The sequence below is a fragment of the Canis lupus genome, chromosome 3, assembly GCF_048164855.1.
Source record: "Canis lupus baileyi chromosome 3, mCanLup2.hap1, whole genome shotgun sequence".
NCBI classification, from domain to species: Eukaryota; Metazoa; Chordata; class Mammalia; order Carnivora; family Canidae; genus Canis; species Canis lupus.
Window position 1 is genome coordinate 30708146 of NC_132840.1, and position 24510 is coordinate 30732655.

The 24510-nt window shown below is 59.5% G+C and overlaps 1 protein-coding gene across 7 annotated transcripts in view; it reads right to left on the minus strand.

Annotated features, from left to right (window-relative positions):
* Positions 1–10445: 10445 nt before the first annotated feature.
* Positions 10446–24510, minus strand: part of TP73 (tumor protein p73) — a 63204-nt gene continuing 49139 nt past the window's right edge. For 3 of the 7 annotated variants that reach the window (XM_072819957.1, XM_072819952.1, XM_072819955.1), the window contains exons 5-15: positions 20053–20205; positions 17605–17791; positions 17114–17229; positions 15484–15593; positions 15028–15170; positions 14747–14835; positions 13997–14124; positions 13383–13579; positions 12978–13116; positions 12664–12757; positions 10446–11506 (exon numbers count right to left, since the gene is read on the minus strand). In XM_072819957.1, the coding sequence (XP_072676058.1) occupies positions 11168–11506; positions 12664–12757; positions 12978–13116; positions 13383–13579; positions 13997–14124; positions 14747–14835; positions 15028–15170; positions 15484–15593; positions 17114–17229; positions 17605–17791; positions 20053–20205 (1695 nt within the window). In that variant the 3' untranslated portion in view covers positions 10446–11167. The remainder of the gene's footprint in view (positions 11507–12663; positions 12758–12977; positions 13117–13382; positions 13580–13996; positions 14125–14746; positions 14836–15027; positions 15171–15483; positions 15594–17113; positions 17230–17604; positions 17792–20052; positions 20206–24510) is intronic. The other 4 variants (XM_072819953.1, XM_072819954.1, XM_072819958.1 and 1 more) reach the window with 4 other exon arrangements.

Genomic DNA, 24510 nt, shown 5'->3' on the forward strand with positions numbered 1-24510 from the left:
GAATTTACATGCTTCGGGAGGGTGAGGAGGGATGTGGTCCCCAAGAGACTCTGGTGTGGAATTTGGCGCCAGGGCTCAACTGACCAGATGTGCTTCTCGGGTGCAGGGGGTGGGGGCAGGACATCCCCAGTGTCGTTTCCCTCCCAGGCGCTTGGAGCCCACCCTCCGCTTCTCCTGGAGCAGCCTGCAAGGGCATACCCCCAGAAGGTCCATTGGGTCTGCCGTCAGCAGTCTGTACCTGACAGCTTCCCGGGGTCTGCTGAGGAAGTCAGGTGAGGACCCCCATCATGGACATGTACTTCGCTTCCCTTCTGACCAGGGGACCCTGCCATGATGCTCCAGTAACAGCCCTCCAGGCTGGCTGCCCGCATTGGCTCACCAGGGGGGATTTTGTCTTACTCGGCTATGCATGACGTGGATGTCATCAACTCGTTGCTGGGAGACCACATCCAGACACAGCGTGTGCCCTGGAGAGTGCCCTCTCCCAGGTATGACCATGGTGACCATTTCAGGGCTTTCCTACCACCATCCAGGCCAAAACATAGGATGGGCTGGAATCCTGTTCAGGATTCTCCTCCCACCCCAGTTTGAGGAGCAAGTAAGTAACATGAGACATTTATCAAAAGTGTGTGAACAACAACAACAACAAAAAGTATGTAAACATTTATGTTCAAGACAAATATTGTTACTGAATCTCTCAGCTGAGACGGGGGGTAAGAGGCATCATACAGGAAGCCGTCCAAGTTTAGGGGACTTTGAGATTCATTATTCAGTACAGATACTCAAATACCTACTTGGTGACAGGCCCTTTTGCATTCTCTGAGTTACAGTGAATGTCCAGGAGGGAATCCCAGCCAGGCTGGGCACCAGAGCAGCAGGTCATCTGTCAGCAGCCCGGGAAGCGGAGGACAGGGGTGCGCTCCGGCCCAACAGAAGGGGCTCGGTGAGTCTGAGAGCCAAAGAAACGGATGGGTTATCTGTTGCTGACGATACACCGCTGGACAGTAGCCACCTGGGATCTTCCGCTCCCCAGGCTGGGCTGCACAGGGTCCTGCTGGTCTTGCCGTGGTCATTCAAGTGACTGTAGTCAGAGGACTGGTGGCCAGCCTGGAATGGCTCAGCTAGGGTCACTGGGCTGGGTCTGCCATCACCTGGGTCCTCTTCTCCATGGTCTCAGGGCCCGCCCCTGCCACACGGCCTCTCCTTGCATCTCCTCAGCAGTGCGGCCACACTTCTGGTGCCCTGTCCACGTGCTCAGAAATGGAAACAGCTGAGTCTCTCCTGTCTCGGGCCCTGACCTGGCACAGTGTTCCCACCGCATTCTTTGGGTGGGGGCAGGTCCCAGGCCCGCCCTGGGTTCAATGTGGACACTGCACAAAGGTGTGAGTACCAGGAGGCAGGGGCCATTGGGGCCACCAGGGCAACTGCTGACAGCTGGTATGACCTCAGGGAGAAGGCAGGGCAGGAAGGGGCAGGCAGACAGAAGGTAGCGGATGGCAAGGTGTCGGGGTGTGGGGAGGCCTGGACAGGTATGTCACCCCGTGCCGTGGGATGGGGCACCACAGGATGATGCCCGAGTGGGAGTGCTGAGGGCTTGTCTCTCAAGCCCTCTGTGGAAGTACCTGGCAGCTGACACTCACCGACGTTGGGTGGTGGGTGGGTGTTTGGGACGAGGAGTGAGAGGCCAGGCCAGGGGTGGGAAGACTGTCTTGTGGGGTCTGCTGGTCTCCACATCAGGCAGTCCATCTCTTGTCTGGGCTCGCGTCCCCTTGCGCTTTGACTGCCTGTTTCTTGTCCTCTGGGGGCAGGACCTCCAGAACCCTCTTTTCTTATCATCCCCATCCCTCCTTCCATTCAATCTGGGATCTCTTCTGCCTGCACCTCCTCAACTCCCCACTGACCCCGAGTGGCCAAATCCAGGCCTGGCTTCTCTCTGGCCCTTTGCTCTTCCCTGAAAGAACCTGTAAGAGCTACTCCATCTCCTATCCTGGTGCTCTGATCTCCGCGGTAGGTGGATTAGCCGGGCCGAGTCCTGCATGACCCCCCAGAGCAGCCTTTCCCTGCCACCGGCACTGCTGACTACCCGTTTCCACGTCCTGCCCCAAGTCCTGGGGGCACGTCCCCACTACTTGTCCGCACACTCACAAACACATGCAGGCACGCACACACGCATGTACACACACATACATGGCTAAAACGGAAGGTGCCCAGAGCTGGCACCTGCCCCTGCAGGCCACACTCTCCCTCCTGTGCCCATCCTCACCTTTGGCTCCTCTGTGTCACCACTTCTTATCCTCTCTGTCGGCAGCTTCCACCTGGGGTTCATCCCAGGGCAACCCCTCTAAGATGAAAGTCGATGAGGCTCCCCCCACTCTGGGTAGATGCCACCTTTCCAACTGCAGCCCTTCTCACTGGTCCCCGGGGCTTTACACTTGCCCCCTCCTTTACCTGGACACTTCTGTTCAAGGCTCCACTGTCGTTGGGGTTTTCCTCAGATGTCACCTTGCAGGACTCTTGCCGACCCCAGGTTAGCCATCTGCTCCACCTGTCCCCTCCCTGCATGCTTAGCACCTGACCCTGCCTGGGTCTTCCTCACGGCGCTCTCCAGTGTCACCTGTCTCCTCTGTCATTGTCCTCACTATGGCTAGTACCTGCAGGCCAGCAGATGGGGAGGGACTCATTTGTTCTGCTCATGCTCTCCCTCCAGTGTCCAGAGAGGTACTGGAGTGTCTCACTAAATGCTCAGTGACTCTGCTGGTTGATTGACCATGCCCATTGCCAACTGTTTGAATGATTTGGGATCGATTTTTCTATATTAATGACTTGGCTGTGCCCTGTGTTGACTGTTTCAGTTAAGACTGAGTTCATGGGGCATCTGGGTGGCTCAGTAAGTTAAGTGTCTGATTCTGGATCTTAGCTCAGGTCTTGATTTCAGGGTCGTGAGTTCAAGACCTGTGTTGGGCTCCATGCTGCGTGTGGAGGCTACTTAAAAAAAAAAAAAAAAAGATCTGAATTCACTTTTCAGGTCTGCTTGGAAGGACTAATATGGAACTATTGGTGAGGGTGCAGCGGGAGGAGCCCCTGCACTAGTGGGGGGAGGCGGGGGGGCAGTCTGGCTCCACTGTCCCAGAAAGCATGTGACAATTGACATCAAGAGCCTAAAGCGGTCCATGCATTCTGACGCAGACAGTTCCAGCTCTAGGCACCCATATTGGGAAGATCATCAGAGGTGGAGACGGGCACATCCGCCAGAGTGTTCCTCTTGACACCAGCCTAGGGAGCAGGCTAGGCTGGAGGCCGGCCCCAGCATTGACGTGGGGTGAGTCCCCGCAGGGGACTATAGGGTCATTACTTAGGGAGGATTTCTGAGGACACAGTGAAGTGCTTAGAGGGCAGCATCAAGCTGGGGGAAAGTAGAGAACAAAACTGAATGCATACTCCAGGCCCCGCAGAGCAGAACATACATCGTGTGTGTGTACGTGTGTGTGTGCACCCATGGGAGAAGAGGCTAAAAATGCACATTCCAAAGGATCAGCTGTGGTTTTTCCTGCCCTAGTGAGATTACAAACGATACTTAGTTTCTCCTTTATGCCTGTCTACATATTCTCAGTGGTTCCCACCACAGAAAGCCCCTGTGCTTTATTTATATACGGAACCCAAGTAATGTGAACCCACTGTGTCTGCAGGAAAGAGGGTTTAGGTTCCATTGGAAAACATTTTAGCAAACTCAAGGACTCGTTTTTCCTTCTAAAGGGTACTATCTGCCGGGTGGTGCTGGCTGCTCCGCACTGCTATCAGGCCTCACCTGGTGGGAGCAGTTTGGAGTCTCCAGGGGGCTCTGGTCCTGCTCCCTGCAGCCAGAGTAGTGGCACTTCTGTCCGTTTCTCTTAACTGGCCTTCTGCATCTGCTGCTTTAGCAGACTTAGGAATCCCTTATGTAAAGAAGACACTTAATCCAGGTGGCAGTTTATCACAAGGAGGGTGGTGAGGCCCGAATTTGACCCACGACTGCCTCGGTGGCCCTGTCATGTTGCAGATGTGTCTATCTGACAGTCCATATTTATTGATCATCAGGCAATTTTTTTAAAGATTTTATTTATTTGTTCATGAGACACACAGAGAGAGAGAGAGGCAGAGACACAGGCAGAGGGAGAAGCAGGCTCCATGCAGGGAGCCCGACGCGGGACTCGATCCCGGGTCTCCAGGATCAGGCCCTGGGCCAAAGGCAGCACTAAACCGCTGAGCCACCCAGGCTGCCCCTCAACAGGCAATTTTTAAATTGCTTCTGCAATCTGGTTGCAGAAAGCATTTATTTGCACGTTTATTGGAGGTTTGTGCCAGGTGGCGGGAGAGTTTTGTGAGGGCTGTCCTCGTAGCTCCTGCTGGTCAAGCGCCTCCCCGTGGTGGGTGCCGCTCCAAGGGTGCTGAGCCCAGGGGGCCACTCCACTCTGTGCTCCTTTTCTGGTCGCCAGCTTCACTAGCCAATAGCTCCTATCTTCTTTCACTTTTCTGTTTGCTATAAAGTTGGGGCCACATTTTTAAAGAAAATTTCCTTGCCTTTCTGAGTATCAGAAGTTTTGCAATTTGCCACAATTAACTTCTGTAGCATCTGAACCATCCTTTCACCCACATATGGCGTCCTTAGAAGATGCAGGTACTGCTGTGATCAGCATGAAGTTTCCTCATGGGGTGATGGTCAGCTGGGATGCCTGCCAGTGCTGCACAGCCAGAGGCTGTGGGTCACCCACCAGGGACAAGTGGGAAAAACCAGAATTTCATTCTGATGGGCTAGAGAGACACTCTCACATGGTCTGGCTTCACGTTTGTCAGTGTGCACACGAAGGAACAGCCACAAAGGAACAGCACCAGGATGGCACTTCCTTTTCCTTTTTTTTTTTTTTTTTTAAGATTTTATTTATTCATGAGAGACACAGAGAGAGAGGCTGAGACAGGCAGAGGAAGAAGCAGGCTCCATGCAGGGAGCCCGACGTGGGACTCGATCCCTGGTCTCCAGGATCACGCCCTGGGCTGAAGGTGGCGCTAAACCGCTGAGCCACCCAGGGATCCCCTAGGATGGCATTTCCTGTGCAGTGAGAGCTCAAGACATATTCATCTTCATTCTCTTAAGCTTTGTGGCCAGGAGCCAGGTGTTCCAAACTTTGATGACTAGGGTCCATTCCTTGGTTCTAATACTGCTCTAAGGAACTGTCATTCTTGAGGGTGATCTTCCTGTACATTGGTTATTATTTCAGAGACACCCGTGGTCCTTTGCTGGTTGCCAACAAAACCGGCATCCCGGCACAGGGTGCCAGAGTTCGGGCAGAAGCGTCCTAGTAGGTAGGGTGTCCCAGGTCCTGCTCTGGGTACAGATCACTGAGTTCCAGTCTGGCCTGACCATGCTGCCCTCAGGTGTGCGTTCTCTGGGTGGCAAACAGTGTCTCTGCAGACACCATCTGAGAACCGTTCAAGGTCGGGGAAGTTCACAGGAAGAACTTGGATTTGCTGACTTTCTACAAGATTTCCTTCCAAGTTCTAGTCAGTGCAGTAGATCTGCCATTTGTAATGTGAAAGTGCAATCCGGGTGTGGGCCTCAGCCTCGGCACCATCTCAGCGATCGTCCACCTTGTACATGTTTCAGACGCCATCCAGTAGGCGCCCCGTCAGGGTTACGTGACTATGCCCTGGTGCCTGTAATGTCTTAGTTCCAAAGCGTGTAAAATGACAGTGACTTCCCCATTCCAGGGATCCGGTGAAGTCACATGTCCCTGCACAAAGTGGACAGGGGCAGTAATGCTGGCCCAGGGCTGGGGGTGTCGAGTAGAGGCCCCCTCGGTACCTGCCCTGGAGGTCTGTGGCCTCCACACCCCTAACCAGGAGAAGATTATCAAGCTCCATTTGGGGTCTTAGTCTTTGCCCAGAATCTGTGCACACACACTGTATCCAGGGAATCTCTTCCAATCCCCACAGAGCAGCTGTTAGGGCCCTTTGGGTGGGCTGGCCCATCGGCTGTGGACCTGTTACACAGAATAGTTGAGGCCTCTGTGGTCCAGACGGAAGCGCCACGAATCACACCAAAACTCAAAGCTGGGACCCAGCTAGGGATCTGATAGCCTCACCACAGGGGCTGTTACCAAGAGGCGCGTCCACGGTGACACGCTCCCCCTTCCCTGGACACTGGGGAGGGGAAGCTTTCGGCAGCCGAGGGGTTTTCCTTCCTGGTGTAACAGCTCCTTAAGGGTGTGGGAGCAGAGCCAGGAGACGGAGGTTGGGGCCGGGACCTGGTGCACAGAGAGGCGCTGCTGGCACGAGCCCCCTTGGCATGGGGCCCTGGAGGTCATGGCCGTGTAGGGTCACCTGGGTGCACCCTGCAAGCTGTCTCAGGAGAAGCAGCACTGAGGGTCTGGAGCATATTCAAAACTCAGTGTCAGGTGCAGGAGGCAGGCGCAGGGTTCCCTGGGCCTCTGGGGGGCAGCTGCAGCGTAGTTAGAAACCAAGTGGCTGTCTGAGAGAGCCAGGGCAGGAGCGGCTCAGTCAGGCACAGCACCTCCTACGTGGTACGATGACCTATCCTGACGTGCAGGTAGGCCCATCTGTTATCTGTGCCAGCATATAGGCTATCTTCGGAGGTCAGCGGGCAGAGGAGTGGGCGCCCTTCTCCTGGGTGGCCAGGAATGTGCAGCCAGGCCTCCCCGTTTCCTTCTAGAAGCTGTGCGGTGGTCATGGGGATGCTCCCAGGACAAGAGTGCCTTGCAAAGTGGCAGGTCTGCTTTAAACCCAAATTATCTATTTGTGTTACACAGCAGACATGTTGGAGATATTTTTATATATTTGAAAGTAATTGTTGTTGTTCAGACCCTTCTTTAAAAAAGATGTTTCTGAAGGAAGATAGGAAAAGTGCCCTTGTGCTGAGAAGCATTACTGTGGTCATTCCTCAGAGGCTGCTGTTATTTACGACCCGAGTCCTGGTTTCCCATCCAGTCCAGAGGTGTCAGTGTGCTTGGATTGAGGCAGGCCTCAGTGATGGGGTGAGGGCACGTCTGCTCAGCCCTCCACAGTGGGGCCTGCAACACAAGATGACTCTAGGGGAAGGGCTGAGCAGGTTTTGCTCGGAAGAGTGTGTGAATGGGGCCAACCAGAAAAGTGTGGCTGGGGCTCCGGCTGGTACACCTGGCCCCACCTGACCTCGTCTGACTTCTGGCTCTACCTAGTCCCTCTTGGCCCCACCTGGCCTCACTTGGCCTCTCCTGGCCCCATCTGTCCTCACCTGACCCCACCTGGCCTCTCTTGGCCCCACTTGGCCCCACCTGGCCTCACTTGGCCCAACCTGGCCCCTCCTGGCCCCACTTGGCCCCACCTGGACTCTCCTGGCCCCACCCTGGTCTCTCTCGGCCTCTCCTGGTGCCTCCTGGTCCCTCTTGGCCCCTCCTTGCCTCTCCCAGCCCCTCTTGGCCTTTCCCGGCCCCTCTTGGCCCCACCTGGCCTCACTTGGCCCTACCTGGTCCCTCCTGGCCCCACCTGGCCTCATCTGGCCCCATCTGGCTCCTCCTGGCCTCTCCTGGTCCCTCCCGGTCCCCCCTGGCCTCTCCTGGCCTGCCTGCATGTGGTGTCCCTATGGAGCTACCCCAGCGTCCGTGAAAGCCTCCAGAAGGCCAAGAACTGGAAGAACAGAAGTGAAGCCCACATGGCCTCAGGCCTGAGTTGAGACGTGAGCTCTCTGCTGTGTCTTTTGTGTTCTAAGTTTTGCAGAGAAACGTGAACGAGCTTGACTCCAGGCAGCTGGGAGGGTGTTCATGGTCTCCCCGGGCCCCGTGTGACCTTTCTGAAGTTGAGGTCACTGGTCCCCACAGGGCTTGGATGAGGGGTCATGGGCCTGCACTTGGGGGGTGAGGCCGAGATCAGGCCTGTGAGGGTACCCGGCTTTGTGCGGACAGCCGTGCCCGTGCCCCCGTGCTGCAGTGACTCAGGCAGCGCTGAGCTCCGGGGCGCTGCGGTGTGAGGACATGGGTGCCCGCAGCCTCAGCCCAGGGAACACCAGGGAGCCGCCCGCGCGTGCTGTCGCCTTCCTCATCGGAGTTACTCGGAGACAGCCTTCAGAACGTGCGCTTTATTATGTTACAAAAACAAAATTTCCCACCAAAACACAGCTAAAAAAATAACACATTTTCCCAAGATTACATTACTAAAAAAAGTTCATATCATTGGAATAGATCCATTAATACTGCTTGAAGAAGCATCAGTTACATTAAAAACACGGGTGGTGCTTGGTTTTCACCTTAGAGCGTTAAAGTGCATTAGGCTACGGACGCCGACGCGGCTGCCTGCATCTGCAACGCTGCCCGGTCCGGCCCCAGCAGCCCAGCCCTGGCCTCGGCCCGCGCACAGCCACGGTGGTGGGCATCTCGGGCCGGCCGGGCAGAGGCTGGCAGCAGCGTCGGGGCGGACACGCGGGACCTCGCCTTCCAGGCTGCTCCCGCTTCCTCACGGCTGCCGAACCCCCACCCCCAGAGGTTTCTGTGCTCCTGACCTTTGAGTTCTGCAGAACCGGAGTTCCGAACCTACGGTTGCTGCTCCTGTCAATGTGCACGTTCCCCTAAGCAGGGCACTTTATTCCCATGGCTTGCGCTCTCCGGAGCCGCCTGTCCTCCAGCACCGTGGGGGAAAGGTTCCACAATGGCATGTGCCACCTGGGGTCCCCACGGGAGGATGACCTCCTCCCGTCGCCCTCCATGTCTGGGGGCTCCTCCTGCCCCACACCAACCCTGTCCGGGGCACATGGTGGGGCCCCGTGGCATTCCCTGCTGGATTCGGACCCACGGGAGCACACCTCGGGGACGAAGCCACGGAGACCTGGGCCTGGGCCAGCCACATCAGCAGGGTTCATGGACCCCAGGGAGTTGGGGGATGGGGCCCCAGCACCCGGGGTGGAACAGGGGGCACCACCGGGGGAGCCCCAGCGTGTGGCCACTGGACCGAGTGCCAGACTCTAGCCCAGCATTGATGCCTGAGCCCCGGGACGTGGCCTGTTTGCTCCTCTGTGGAATGGCACAAGCGGTGTACCTTCCCCGGCCTCGGTGTGGGGTGACCTGAGAGAATGGGGGCGTGGGCAGTCGCACACAGCCGGCAGTAGCTGTGGGTCCACGGGCCCTGTGACGGCAGCCTTCTAGCGCGGTGGGTACCCTGCGGAGACCAGCCCCCCGTGTGCGCGGGCAGCTCTGGGCTAGTGAGCAAGGTAACCCGGTTAGCCCTGGCTGCGGGGCGGGGGCAGGCGGTCCCCAGGGAGGGCACTGGTGGGGGGGGGGGTGCGTTATCCCAGACACAGCCATTCACGTCAGCACCAACTGCTCTCATGGAAGCGTAGCCTGGTGACTTGTCCGGGCACGACTTTCCGAGGTGCACTCTGGTCTGGAGACGCCCCGAGAGCCAGCTTGGGGTAGCGCTGGCTGTGGCTTCGTTCATTGAGTCGGGACGGGCGCAGAGCCTGGGGGGCTCCCGTGCCCCGCAGGCCAGGCTCTGAACGCTGTGAAACAAGAAACACCGTAGGGAAGGAGCTGGTGTTGTACCACCCACTCCGTCCAGCGTGGAGAGGGCCGGAGCTGGAGTCCAGAATGGGCACCTCCGAACGTGCGGCCTGGAGTCCCTCCCGCCTCCCGCGGAGGAAGGCATGTTCTGGGGGGCTCACAGCAGCAAGAACAAACCCGGAGGGTGACGGGGGCCGTGTCTACACCTTCCCCTGGCCTGGAGGCTTACCTGCTTCTTTGGGGACATCAGGACGTCCCTCAGGACAGCCCGGGAGCTGGCTGGGCTCGGGAAGCGCCGTGCGGCCCGCACCCAAGGCGTATGTCTGTACCCTGCCTGCCTGGAGCAACGGGGTTTGCCTCACTGCCCATCGCCCACAGTTCTCTGTGGCCTGTGTCCTGCCCTGGACAGCAGGTCTGTGGCCACAGTGTCTGGCCACAAAGGCTCATGAGTTTCCTTGCAAATGAAAACAGCCCCATGCCTGCCCCCAGCACGCTGACTCCTTGGGGTGCCTCGTGATGGTGCATCCTTCCCCCTGCCCAGGTGCCATCCTTGGGAGGATGGAAAGACAGGAGCCCTCCCAGCACGAGGCCTTCCTCCGAGCCCCCGGCGGGTGCACTTTGCTGCCAACAGCCCCCTCCGCCTGGGAGGGACTCTCCCTGGGGCCCGAGAAAGGCCACCCTCCGCCTTATGCTCAACTTGCCGATGTGGCCAAGAGAATGGAGCCGTCCACTTGGGACGGCGGACAGAGTGTTCCCCTCTATGGCCCCACACAGCATCTGGGGGGCAAGCAGTGACCCCTACCTGGCTTGCCCTCTGCTTTCCCAGTCCAGCTTGTTTATACAGACCTGAGAAGCCAGGAATGCCAGCAGGTTGGACCCTGAAGGGAATGTTATGAATGAAAGCAAAATAAAAGTTGACCCATCAAGTACAAAGGGTATCATTTTTATCAAATAGACAATTTCCAGTAATCTAAGGAGCATGCTGTCCATGCCTGTGCTGAGAAGGTCACCGAAGAGAGGTGGCTGTGGCCAGTGGTGTTGGCCTGAGTGTTGGCTGGTGGCAACTGACCAGAAGTTTCCTTGCCTCCGGGGAGGGACCGTGCACGCGGCATCCACATTCCCCCCTAGTCCCTGATTACAGGGAAGTTCTGGGTTTCCTTTCGGGGCAGGAAGTGGAAGGTAGCTGCAGTGTTTTGAAGTGTGAGAGACAGACGGACCCTCAAGTCCAGCAGAGGGACCCACCTCGGGCAGAGACAGGGTCTGGAGCATTGACCCAAAAATAAACGTGTTTTAGATACAATCACGAGCTGCTCATTGCCAGGAACCAGAAGCCATCAAAAAATACTTTTTGGCAGTCCATCAGCAGAGGCCGTCCTTGTATCTCGAAGGACCTCGCTTGAGAGCAGCAGAGCCCTAAGGAGGCTGAGGCCCGTGGTGGATGGCACACCCAGGCACGGCTCCGGTCCCCGGCACGCCAGTCCCACCGTCCAGGGGCCGGCAGGGTGGACCTGGCCTCTTCCCCGGACACAGCCTGCGGCCTGCCTCCCGAGGCAGTCTCCGACAAACAGGAAGAGGAGACACAACAAGGCTTCTCGGGGTCGATACCACACCACGGTCCCGTGAACCCCGGGCTGTGCCCTCCCGGCCCCTCAGTTAATCTCGCTCTCCGTGAACTCCTCTTTGATGGACTGTTTTCGGGACTTGCAGTCCGGGAGGTCAAAGCCAAAGTCGGCCCACTCATCAGGTCCCGAGCCCCCGCCTGGGCCCCCGCGGTTGGGGATGGTGATGGTGTGGCGCACGCGGAAGTGCACAGCCTCCATGACCCGCTGCCGCTGGAGCTCCCCGGAGCTGCCGATGGAGATGGTGGAGGCGTTGCTGCTGGAGCGGATCAGCTGCTGGGCGCCGTAGTCGTGGCTCTGCTTCAGGTCCTGCAGGCCCCTCCAGATGGTCATCCGGTACTGGTCCGGGATCTTCAGGGCTCCGAGGTCCTGCAAGAGCCACGGGCGGGCCACCATTGAAGGCCCTGCCCAGGGGTCCCCGTTCGCCCCCCAGCTGTGACCTGGCAGTGAAGCCAGCAGCCAAGGCTGCACTCCTGGGCACTGGGGAGCTAAGAAGGGGCATGTGTGTGTAGGGGTGAAGTCATTCCTGGGCTCTGTGTCCTGCTACCCTGACCACGCTCAGAGTGACCAACGGAGGCCCTCTCTGGCATGGCCCGTGGGGCCCAGAGCAGATCATTGAGCCCCTGCAGCCCTCCCCCACCATGCTGGGCACAGGGGTGACACTGGTGAGGGGCGGTTAATATGCACCGGACCAGCCCAGCAGGGGCCAGTGAGGAACGGGGTCGGGGAGGGCATTAGTGGATACGTGGCACGGCTGCCGTCCAAGCGACTGGCCCCAGTGCCTCCGACGAGCCCTCACCTCTGGCCTGTGGGCCTGGGCAGGGGCCGAGCAACAGGCTGGGGAGCAGGGGCTGAGGAGGCTCTGGCTACTGAGCTGGGACGCCTGTGACGTCTCTTGGGCTCTCCCCTGTGACGTCTCTTGGGCTCTCCAGGCTTGCGCTTCCCTTGGCTGACAGTGGTACAGCTCAGGGGCCCCAGGCTACGAGCAAGTGAGGTCTCTCACACTTTAGGAGGGACTCAGTGCTGGCATTGTTGTCTGGCCAGAGACTAGCCTTGCTGTTTGGTTGTGGTGCCCAGGCTGCTTTCCTGGCACCATCTGAACCCAGGACACATAGGGGGTGGACACATAAGGGGTGTGGGCATACGGCAAGGAAGTGCCTTGGCTTCTGTGGGCCTCAGTTTCTCCCCGTCTAAGTGACCCTGAGCTGCACCAGCTCCAAGGCCCTTCCAGCCTTGGCAATTCTCCGGGCTTTGGGAATAGCCAGGCTGCTGGGTCTGTGAGTGGTCTAGCTGCTGGGGCCCCGGGCGGGATCACGTCCAGCCACAGCCGGCCTCGCAGCTGACTCCGTGAGAAGCCAGACGTGAGGGACTAGGTCGGGCTTGGTCTCAGGAAGCAGGGTTTTCCCAGATTGCCCCACCTTCCCTCCCTCCGTGAGAACCGGAAACAGAGTGACGGGCCCAGAAAGTGGAGGCCGGCTTTGCCCTGGGACCGGGCGCTGGGCTCTGGTCTGTGAGCGGGGTCCTACCTCTATGGTCAGGTTCTGCAGGTGGTAAATGTTCTGCAGGCCCTGGGAGGTGAAGTACTCGATGCAGTTTGGACATCCCAGTCCGGTCAGGAAACTGTGGAGAGAGTGCGGGGTGGAGTGGCGCTCTGCTGCCGGCCCGGCACCCCTGCCCGCCCAAGGTCCCTCCGGGAACCCCTGTGTGCTGTGCTTTCTCCTGAGTACCTGTTGCATGCTCACACCTGACCTCTCCTCTACCTCTGTGCATTCTCAAGGTGGTACAGTGGACGGGCGTGAGGACAGGCAGACAGCTGCACGCTGCCCAGCAGCCCACATACCTGACCAGGCTGGGGTCGGCGTGGTAGGGGGGTGGTGGGGTGCAGTGGGACCCCGAGACCATGGACTGGGCGCTGTGGCTGCCATTCATCTCGCTGCTGGCTGGAAGGGCGTGGCCGTGGTTGTTGAGAATTCCGGGGCCTAGCAGGTGGCAAGCCGGACTGTCAGAGCCAGCCGGGTCAGGCGTCTCCCGCCCCACACAACTGGGAAGCTAGCACGGTGCTGACCTCCCCACGATAGGGAATGGACAGGGGGACTGTCTGTGGCTGTGCCACCCATCCGTGGACAGCAGCTGCTGGTGGGAGGAAGCCGTCGGGAGCCCTGAGCTGGGCAATTGGGTCTGGAGCCGGACCTACCCTCAGGGCCTCCCCTACCCACTTTATGCCCCCACTGCCCGAGCCACTCACCCATGGACCCCAGGTTGGGCCCGGCTGCTGAGCCGTGTGGGGGGGGCTGGCCCACCAGCTGGTTGACAGAGGGCAGCTTGTTGACGCCCCCGTGCGCTTTGTTCATGGGCGAGAGGACGGGCCCATAGGAAGCGGGCTGCAGGTGGCTCCTGCTCAGACAGCAACAGCTCCTGGTCATTTCCACATGATGCCCCGTGCTGTGGGGGGGGCCTCCCTCACCCAGCGGTCCCACCCAGACCTGGGCCCGACAGCCCCTGGTCTGCCCTCCAGCAGGACCCGGCCACGGGCGGGAGGGAGGTTAGAGCCGGTTCTGCCACTGCAATCAGCCCGCAGTCAGCCCATGGGTGGCCAAGCTCTGACCTCCACCCCTCCCCTTCCGGTCAGCAGACACTTAGGAGGAGGCCCCCCACCTTGGGAGCGGTGAGGGGTGGCCCACACGGCCATGGTACACGGAAGGCTCCCAGGGGGAGGGGGATGCCAAGTGGGGGCCCTGGGTGCCTGTCCTGGGGGCGCCCACGTCCTTGGGGAAGGGACTTGTGGTGCTGCTGTGGACGTGTTCGCCCTTCCCACCAGGTGTCAGCAGGGGGGGGCCGGGGCTGGAGGGCTGCACTCACGGCCTCTGCAGGAGCTGCTGCTGCTGCTGCTGCCGGTACGTGTCCACCAGCTGCTGTGGCACCAGCTCCATCAGCTCCAGGCTCTCTTTGACCTTCATCAGGACCTCAAAGTTCTCTCGGCCCCGCACCTGAGCACAGACAGGAGGACCCTCTGCACAGGGCCCTGGGGGGCCTCGGGGGAACCCCAGGTTGCAGCGAAGCATCTCTCCTTTCACGGAGCTCCCTAGTATCCTCTTCCCCAGGGGCAGGTCTGGGGCCCAGTGAGCACCCCCACTCCCCTATCCCTGGGGCTCTACACACTCCGGGTGCTGGGGTGGGGGCACCCAACACATACAGGGGTTGGAGAATCAGGGACTCATTCTTGAGAGAGTGAAAAAACAAGTTCACATGATAGAAGACCCGTCCTGGCAAAGCTTGTGGGTAGTTTGACCCACGTGACAGCTGTATAAACTGGGGTCGCAGTGCTGTGCCTGCCAGACTTCAGGATTCTGTGACCCCTAACGCACTGTCCCCCTGGAGGGGTCTGCATCCTCCCTGTTTCAGAGACACTTCTTGCATTTGGGGGAGCAGCAGCACACACAGTCGCTGACTGGGTGGACCCCCATTCCCTGCAGTCTGGCTCTCCGGGAGCTAGTTCTCCCAGGGCCACCCGGCCTGCTGCCTGCAGAGCCCAGGGTCTCAGCTCTCAGAGTTAGGCCAGGGCCCCTCCCCACTGCCCCAGCGTGTGCTCTGCAGACAGAGGACACTCACGTGCATGTAGTACACGTCCTCGTCCCCGTGCCTTCTTTTCTTCACGTTGGCACCCAGGGCAGGGACGGCAGGGGGGCTCTGTTTGAAGGCTGCAGGGGGACGCAGGGAGAGGCTTCAGGGGTGGGCAGGTCAAGCCATAGGGATACCTGCCCCCGGGGTGGGACCATGCTGGGTGGAGCTGGAGCCAGGGCGGCCACATGGCTTGCAGGCTCGCACCCGGAGGGAGGTCCAGCTCCATCTGACACCCTGGGCGGCCCCATGCCCCAGCCCAGCCCACTCACCGCGCTTGCTGGCGGCCCCGTTCTTGGCTGCGCTCTCGCTCAGGGCCTGCTGCTCACGGTAGTGGTCTTCGTCGGCTTTGCGGTCTCGGCCAGGACAGGCACAGATGCGGCCCTCAAAGGACCGGCGGCCCAGCACCTGTCCGCTGGCGGGTTTGGAGGGGCACAGCCAGAACCATGAGCTTCGGGGGCCTGTCCTCAGCCCTGCCAGCCCTGCTCACCCTCCCCACCCACCTCGCACAGGGGGGTCTTGATGAGTTGAGGGTGAAGGCTGAGCACCCAGCCACCCTGGGACACCAGATCCCCCTCAAGTCTCCTTTGCAGCCAGGGAGGGCGTCCATCCCTCCTTAAACTCCCCTTCCCAGAGCTTGTACCATCCCTTACCGTGTCCAGACCCCGGGAGCACTGCCTCAAGCCCCCAGCCAGCCCTACCCCACCCCACATTCCCAGCAGACTCACTCCCGGGTCTCCAGTGTGATGATGATGAGGATGGGCCGCCGGTTCATGCCCCCCACACAACTGCTGTTGCACATGAAGTTGTACAGGATGGTGGTGAATTCTGTCCCCACCTACACACAGGAGAAGTGGGGGGACGGCTGTGTTGTCAGCACACAGGCCCCAAACCACTGAGGTGGGAGATCCTGACTCTGGGTAGGCATGGGGTGGAGGCAGCCCTTGCATTGTGGTCCTCTGCCAGCCAGCCAGCCAGCCAGCCAGCCATTTGCATGCACTCATCCACCTCCATGCAAATTATCCACCTCCATTCATCCATCCACCTCTATCCATCTTCACCCACACACACACCTACTCATCCATCCATCCAAACCATCCACCCATCCGCCTACTTGTCCATCTATCTATCCACTTTCTGTCCACTCATCCATCTATCCATCCATCAAAATTATCCACCTCCATCCACCTACTCATCTATTCATCCAACCATCCAAACCATCCACCCATCGACCTGCCCAGCCGGCCATCCATCCATCCATCCATCCATCCATCCATCCATCCATCCATCCATCCACTGACTGCCATGTACTGTGTTGGCTCTTGGAGGCAGAGTCCTGTGGTCTGCTTGCTCCAGCCATCACCCCTAACACAGATTAGAAGTCAAGCCTTGGAGGCTGGGTATGGGCGAGCAGGTGCACAGGGTTCTGCTTGCTGTGGGCTCTCCTGGGCAGAAGGGTGCATGGCACTGTTCTGGCAGAGGGACGGACCAGAGCCATCGGAGTGGACCTACATCTTCAGCACATTTGCCCATTTCCCAGGGAGTCCGTGGACAGCTGAGGCATGAACCCAGGACTACGGACTGGGTTCTTCTATATTCCAGGACTACAAAATGGGCAGTTGTCATGATTTCCCTGGGTCAGGAGATCAAACTCAAGTCTCTGGCTTAGGCAAACCTGGCCTTTCACAGAACTGTTGGCACATGGCAGCCACCAGGGGGCAGGAGAGTCCTGCTTGCCTGGCCAGCTCTGGTAGGTGAGTAGGGCTGGGGAAGGAGGGCAGGCAGGGTGGTCACACCCCTTCCTGGGGGTCTGGGAGGTGGGGAGGGGCAGGTAGAGGTTGGGGTCCCGGGGTCTGACTGCAGTCTAGGGGCCAGAGCCAGGTAAAGGAAAGATGGGGGCTCACTGTGCCCACTCCACTGGGGAAGCATGGCCCACAGGATGCACAGCTGGGGCCCACCTCTCTCCCCCATCCCACCGCCCACCCACCATCACCCCCCACCCCACTTGGTTCCACCTCCAGCTCTACACTACAACTGGGCCCTCTCAGGAGACCTAGAACCTTCTGCTGCCTTCAGGTCATAGCAGAGCCTGGATGGGGGCTCTCCACCCCACTCACCTCCCACCAGCCTCATCTCTCACCTCCAGGCCCTGCCTGTGGCCCGCCTACCTCTCTCCTCCAGAGGCCATAAATGAATGCAGGGAGCACAGGGCACGGGGGTGAGGGCAAGGGCCTTGCTCCATGGGAGAATTTAACTCCGAGACGCTGGGGACAGGTGGGTTGGCTGACTGAGGTGACATGAGTGCTTTTGGACAGGCCGCTCCCCACCCTGTGGCTACCTGCAGGGCCCCAGGCCTACCTGCGGAGGTTCGTAGGGAACCATGACACTCTGCCTGCCCGTGACAGGGTCGTCCACATACTGCGAGAGATTGTTGCCCTCCACCCGGATGAGGTGGCTGGCCGGAGCAGACTGTCCTGCCGGGAGGGGACGCCGCTTCAGAGGGGTGCCCAGCTGGGGTCCAGCCACCCTGTGGCAGGCACATCGCAGCAGACTGGGGACCACAGGGCTGGTCCCAATGGCCTCCTGGGGAGGGGGGTCTGAGGCCGACTGGCCACCCTGGTGCCCTCAGGGTGCCTGGCCCGGCAGCCCTGCTGCCTGCCGTCCTGTGGGAGCCTGCACCCGTGCCCTGGGCCCCCAGGTACACCTGGGAGGAGACGGGGCTGGGCAGGGAAACACTGAGCCCATCCTGCCAGCATTGCTGTCTCCCAGCCAGGAGGTCCGAGGCCAGCTCTCCCCTCCGCAGGCTGCCCGGCACCCCGGCCGCTGGGCACAAGGGCTGGAGGTCTCACCTTCGTTGAAGTCCCGCCCAAGCTCATGGTTGGGGCAGCGCTTCACAACCTCAGTCACGTGCTCCGCCTTCTTGTAGACGGGCATGGCCCGGATGACGGTGCCCGGGGGCGGCGGGGTGGACACCTTGATCTGGATGGGGCATGTCTTGGCGATTTGGCAGTAGAGCTTCTTCAACAGTGGGGAGTACTGGTGGGGGCAGAGGGGGCAGGGTTGCAGTCCAGCCCCAAGGCAGCACCCTCGGGCGCCGCGCCCCCACCCGGGTCAGGAGTCCCGCCCCCAGCTCGCCCATGACCTGCTCGCCCTCTACTGTCCTTCAAAGTGCCTCCTCCGGGCACCCCTCACCTGCTCGCAGCACCTGGCCAGTTTGGGCACAGGGAGAGCAGCTGGACTTTCTGTCTGGACTCGGCGGCTGCAGAGGTTAGCACCGTCATGTCCATCTTACAGGTGAGAACAGTAAAGTCCAGGAAGCGAGGAGCTGCTGAGAGTGGGGACTGGCACCAGGTCTGCCCTGCTGAGCCTGGCTTTCCCCACTCTGGACCTTAACCCCCCAGTCTGCATAGGGATCTGCCGCAGTAGGGGATTTGCAGCATCAAAGTTCTTAAAAGCCCAAAGTTAGGCTTTTTGGACATTTTGGTGAGAAACATGTAATTTTGAGACAGGCTGGGTGCCCGTATGCACTCAAGTTTTACGAAGGAACTCCCTAGGGGTTCAGCAAGTCTGAGGGGTTGAGCTCTGCAGCCGGACATGGCCACTGCGCTGGAGGGCCCTCTGACCTCAGAGCTCCAGTCCCTGTAGCCTGGCACCCTGTCCCAGGGAGGATCACATGACGCCCTTCCTCTGGGACTAGCGCCCAGCAGACCATGTCACCCACCTAAGGGCCCTGGCCAGCTCTGATTTCAAAGCTGTTGGCCACAGGGGTGCCCACTGGTTTCCAAGCTGACCGGCTTCTGGGGACCTATCCAAGGCTCCTTATGCTTCCTTCCCCCAGGCACAATGGAGAATGTTCCGGTTCTCAGATTCACAGGACACTTCCTGTCCTCACCCCATAACCCCTATGCCCCCCCACAAAGCCCCAATGACCTGGAGTTACCCCAGTCACAAAGGCCAGAAGGGTGCCCCATCTTCCCCCCACACCACCATGGTTCAGCCAGGGAAACTACTGTGCTGGGAGACACTGCTTCTGAGAGGTGGCCTGCTGGGGTCTGGCCACCACCGTGTGGTGCATCAAAGCAGACTGGGCCACAGACTGGGGAGGAAGGTTCACAGCAGGAACTGTACCCACCGTGGTACAGTCAGGGCAACTGAGGCTGGATGCATGGAGCTGCTGGCAGAGCCAGAGAAGGAGTAGGTCTCAACCCCCATTTGCCAAGGAAGCTGGGGGGCCCTACCACCCTCATCTGCAAAGGTAAGGCCCCCACTGGCCACCAGAGCCCCCTCTCTGGCCATCAAGGGACACGGTAGGCGCTCAGGGACTGACATCCTCAGCAACTCCAAGTATGCAAAAGCAAGGGTAGGGCTGCCCTAGGCCCTCGAACCCCTTAGCCCCTCGGTGTGAGCCACCCCTCTGCTGATGAGCTGCCCAGGGCTTCCTCCTGGAAACACCCCCAGAGTGGAGTCCAAGGGGGTCAGGAGGACAAGTGGGCTGGGGTATCCCTGGTGGCAACCTCGGGTGCTGGACCCTGTTCAACTTTCCCTCACGCCCCCATCACGGATGGGAGCTGGATGCCCAGTGGGCTCACCCCCTCACAAGTACCCCATGCACCGGGGTCCCCAGAGCCCAGTGCAGCTCACCACCCCGTACCTGGGACCCCCACCTCTGGGGAGGAGAGAATGATCCCGCACAACCCTGGGGGTAGGGGTGAAGCACTGCCGGGGAAAAGCAGAAACCAGGGCTGCTGAAAGGTGGGCTCGGGAGTCCCATGGAGAGTGGGGGGCAGCCTCTTCCCAGGGGTGACCGCTGAGCTCCAGTGTCCCCATCAGTACAAATGCTTCCCCTTCACTCCCCAAAGCACCAGTTTGGGGGATAGGCTGAGCACCCCCCCCCAAGGACTGTGCCCAGAGCAGCAGCAGCCCAGCCCAAAGCAAGCATTCGGTGTGAGTTGAGCACCCAGCTCCCTTGTCCACCCACAAGTGAGGCTTCAGGACTGGTCTCTGACTCTCAGACAAGGTGCAGGTAGTTTCAGGCAGGGAACTGTCTGGCAAGCATCCTGGAGGCACTTGAGCGACTCCGCATGAGAGCAGTCACCCAGGGGGTGTCCCTGGTGGAGGAGGGCCCCACAGGGAACCATGAGTCCTCACTGGACTGCAGGGACCTGAACACAACTAATGAGAGGGTGAAGCCGGGATCCAGACAGCCATGCACTCAGCAAGCATTTGTTGAGTGCCTATTGTTTGCCAGGCCCTAGACTCACTAAGCCCCTTCAAGCCCCAGAAGAATCTAGACTTACTGGAGCCTTGCATGTGAAAGCACACAGCTCTGGTGCTGGCTCCTGCTGGCCGGCCTCAGCGGGTGAGCAGTGGGACCGGCCCTCCTGCATCAGCTGCTGGATTCTAGAGGGCATCCTCGCCCCCTGCAGGGTCAGCCGGGACCCCAGGAGGGCCTACAAGAGGTGTCCAGTGAGTGAGGTGCCCTGGGGTGAGAGGGTACATGCAGAGGACGCTCAGAGAGGGGCCTGTCTCGTCCCTGGGTGGGTGCAGACATGCTGAGAAACAGGCCTGGCCTGGGAGGGGCAGGTCATGGTCACGGGCCTTTGAAGTCTGGCCGGGGTCCCGGGTCTGGCTCTGATGCTTGGCTGCTGGGATGCTGTAAACCACTGGACAAGCCTCTCCCAGGCCTGAAGGAGGAGGGCCCGGTGACTTACTACAACTGCCACCCTTAGACCCTGTTGTTAGTGCGCCGTGGTCATTCCTGGGTGGGACAGTTCCTTGTCCCTCTGTGAGCAGGACTGAGAGTGTCCCCAGGGGCGGGCAGGCCCTGCAGTCCCCTCCCCGGAGCGACCAGCCAGTGGTCTCCCATCACTCAGTCCCCCGACCTGGTGCTCCCTCCACAGCCTGTGGCTCAGCACCAGCCGGGATGGAGCAGGGCTAGGGGCACAGCCCAGACTGCGGGGACAGCTTGGCCGGGTCCCAACAGCGGGGTTGGGGCTCCGAGTGCGGGCGGAGACGGTGCGCCAGCCCCTCTCGAGGTCCTGCAGCCCAGCGGGTGGGGGCGCCCACGGGTGCTCCTCAGGTCAGGACTCGCCCACCCGAGGCCCCAGGAGAGCGCCGGGGACGCCCCGCCTCGGGGAGGAGCCGCCGGGAGCTGTCCGCGGTACCGGAGCCGGAGCCGCCTGCACCGCGAGTGCGGCCGCCTGGACACACGAGGAGGGTGCTCGCCGCTTCCTCCCTCCGGGTCCCTCTCAAGGCCACCTCCAGCCTTGGGCCTGGCCCCAACCCAGTGCCACCCGCAGCTGGCTGCTAATGTGGCCTTGGGCATGAACACCCGCCAGTCCCACCCCTGCAGGGGTTGAACCCACAGATGCCAGGCCAGGTTGGGGTTGAGCCGCGTTGGAGGGATGCCTGAGGTTTCCCTCCACCTGGAAGCATCTGGCTGGGCTACAGGGGCAGGAGGGGCGCTTGGGAGGGGGGCCTGGGATGGTCAGACTTGGGGTGGGGTCAGGGTGGGGGCCTGTAGGAGGTGACAGACTTGGACACTGAAGGGCCTGTGTCTCAGAGGGTGTGAGCCCCCACCCTTCAGCTAGCTCCTTTCCCCCCTCCCCGTAGCTCCTGGAGGAAGACTCCCGGGTCCTGTCTACTCTATAGAAAAGGTCACGTGAAGACACTTCCTCTCTCTCCCTCCCTCTCACCTCTCCTTCCCTAGAACCGCTAGATGGATGTGTTTCAACAGATTCTGAGCTGATAAAATCTTATTTATCTTCGGCTGTTGACACAGAGCCGCCTGGACTTGTCTGCTCTGGGATGCGTGTATTCCTCCGAGCTTGCAGGAAACGGTTTGCCCAAATGCTGGTGTGTGCCCATCCCTGCCCTCCCCCACCCAGACCCTCCCCCTCTCCTGCCCTCCTCCCACCACAGTCCAGGATGGGCCCCGTCTGGCTGGGAGCCCAGGGCCTGGCAGGGCTGGCGCGGGGGTGGCGGGTGGCAGGCGCGGCGGCTCTGTGGCTGTTAATTTCCTCGCACCCACTCCCCAGCAGCTGGGTGCCCGGCACGGGCAGGTTTGGACAGGACAGTGGAGAGGTGATAATAAGTTGTCTGTCATTTTCCAGGGACGTGTAGCATCTTGCAAACCGCAAATACCGTTAACCAGCTTGGGCGAATCTGTTACAACAGATTCTGGAAGACGGGGCCTGCAAGGGGGGGGCTTTTATTTTTTAAATGATTTTTTTTATAGCCCACTTTTATCTGCTTCCCGTGCTTGCATGCGTGCGTGCAGAGCCACATTTCTGTCCTCTCTGGTTATGGACCCCTGAGGACTTACCCAAGGCCACAGACCCATCTCTCCTAGAGAACCTCTGTGGGTTCATACAGCAATCCTCCAGCCCAGGCCAACAGCCCCACCCCCACCCCGACAGTCCTCCTGGGTCCCTTTCTACTTCCAGGTAATGAGGGGCCTCCCAGGTGACATAAGCCACACTGCTTCACCCCTTCTTGCTGGCCTCTCCCACTCCTGGAGAGCTGTTGGGAGCATGGGGTGGGCTCTGACACATGTCAGGGAGGCCTGGATGGGACAGCAGGGACGAGGCCAACCTGAAACAATCACCCCAGCCCACTTCAGAGTACCCGGGGTCCATGCACAAGGAAACCCACAGCCAACACCCCATTGTGGCCACAGGACTGATGGTTGGTGGCTCCGGGGAGCTCCAGGACACCTGTAGGGCAGCAGCCAGTGCCGGCTCTGCAGATGTGCCCGAGGAAGAAGGCTGTTCTGATCCCACAAGAGCTCCTGGCTGGGGGAGGACACGGATACATCTGCCCACAGACTGAACAGCGGGGGATCCCCTCACTGGAGCCCAGAGATGGAGGCAAAAACAGGCTTTGCAGGTGCAGAGTGACTCTGACCGCTGTCCAGGAGCGTCCCCAGAAGCTGTGGACCAGAAGCTGCCTACCTGGAGAGGCTGGCCTGAGCAGCCTGCCTGGGCACATCCTAGAGCCCGGTCCCCAACAAGAGATCAGGAGCCCTGGACTCTGTGCCCTGGGAGATGGAGAGCACCCACTTCTTGGCTTCGCCTCCAGGCCACAGGGCCTTGGGCCTACTCAGTCCCTTGCCCACACATGGCTGGAGGCTGGCAGGGACACCTTCCAGTGGCTTCCATCCCATGCTAAGTGGGTGACCCTACTGACCCAGGAGAGAGGCAGGTGGATACCAGGCACCGGGTGAGGTGGGGAGGGAGCCCCACAGCAGCAACCCAGGCAGGAGAGACACAGTGGTGCCCAGAGGGGACGGAGGGCCCCGGTGGGTCTGGGGATGCTTCCTGGGCTGCAGTAATGACGTGGAGACAGTGAGCCCCGTGACAGGGTATAGTTACCCCGCCTTCTCTCCAGGGCTCCCGGGGCCACCCTGGACGCCACCACTTACACTCACTCCTCCTTCATGCCAGGTCCATGCACACCTGGTCTCCACCCTCAAGGTCATGCACTGTCACCAGAGCCTTGCTTCCAAAAGCTGCGAGCTAAGTAGGGGCAGAGCAGCACTGACACCCCTAAGCTCCCTTTGTCACTACTAGGCTTGACCTGGGTCCATGAAGACACTAAGAGGCATGTGACGGGACAAAGCAAGGGCAGGGGTGCCAGATGCGATGTGCTTCTTCCTCTGGGGTCAGGGGCAAGGGGACCAGTGGCAAGGACCTGTCCTTGGCCTCGGTGACCGGGGCACTGGGTCCCAGATGTGGCTCAGGAGCAGTGTGTGAAACTCTGGCCCTCCCTCCATTCTTCCTTTGTAACCAAGACATCCAGCCTCAAACCCTATTTACTTAGCAATATTAATTTCTCACTAACTGATTTTTTTTTCTAGAATACTAAGAACTTCCCCAGAACCTGACAAAATTATATACAGCATCTGTTTCATTGGTGCTTATACAATTTCTCCATCTATAAAATAGGAATAATGGCAAACTCAAAGGATTGTTGTGGATTAAGCAAATTAATGTGTAAAGAAGTGCGAAATGTTAACATTACCATGGGTATGTGGATACTGATAATCATCCACTTTAGAAAATAAAGTCTTGATACTGTCTTGAAGGTATAGCCATACTACAATGTATTTGAACCCTATCAATTTGTAGCTATCTAGTTAGATTAGGAAAATTAGTAAGTAGATGCCTTTGTTTAGTGAAGTCTAAATTGAATTGTAAAATTATATTCTAAAATGAAGCCAACTCCTGATGAACCGTATGTGAATTATCTAATTGTAGATTATGGGCCAGCATTTGCTTTTTACATAAATTGAAAAATTTATGGGGATGGAGTGGGTAAGCAGGACATGGGGACACAGCTGCGCTTTGGGGACACAGCTGTGTCTTTGGGGACACAGCTGCGCTTGCGGAGAGCCCTAGCACTCCCACCAGGAGCCACCCTCCTGCTCCAAGGGCACAAATGGTGGCTGCATCTGAAGCACCAAGATCTGCCTCGGCCGGGTCCAAACACCGGTTCCTCTGCCTATGAACTTGGTTTCTAACTTTGGCAGCTGGAGAGCCCGTGCCTGTCTGTCCTGGTCTCCTGGAGAAGGCAGACACTCCGCTGGCTGGCCCCGTAGGGAAAACGCTCTGGCAAGGAACCAGCAAGCAGGGCTGTGAGCCAGGCCACAGAGCTACACGGCATGGGGACGGAGGGGGGCGGCTGGCCACTAGCCCGGCTCTGCTCACCACAGAGGGTCCTCTCAATTGCCAGGGGAAAGAGCTCCCTATAACTCT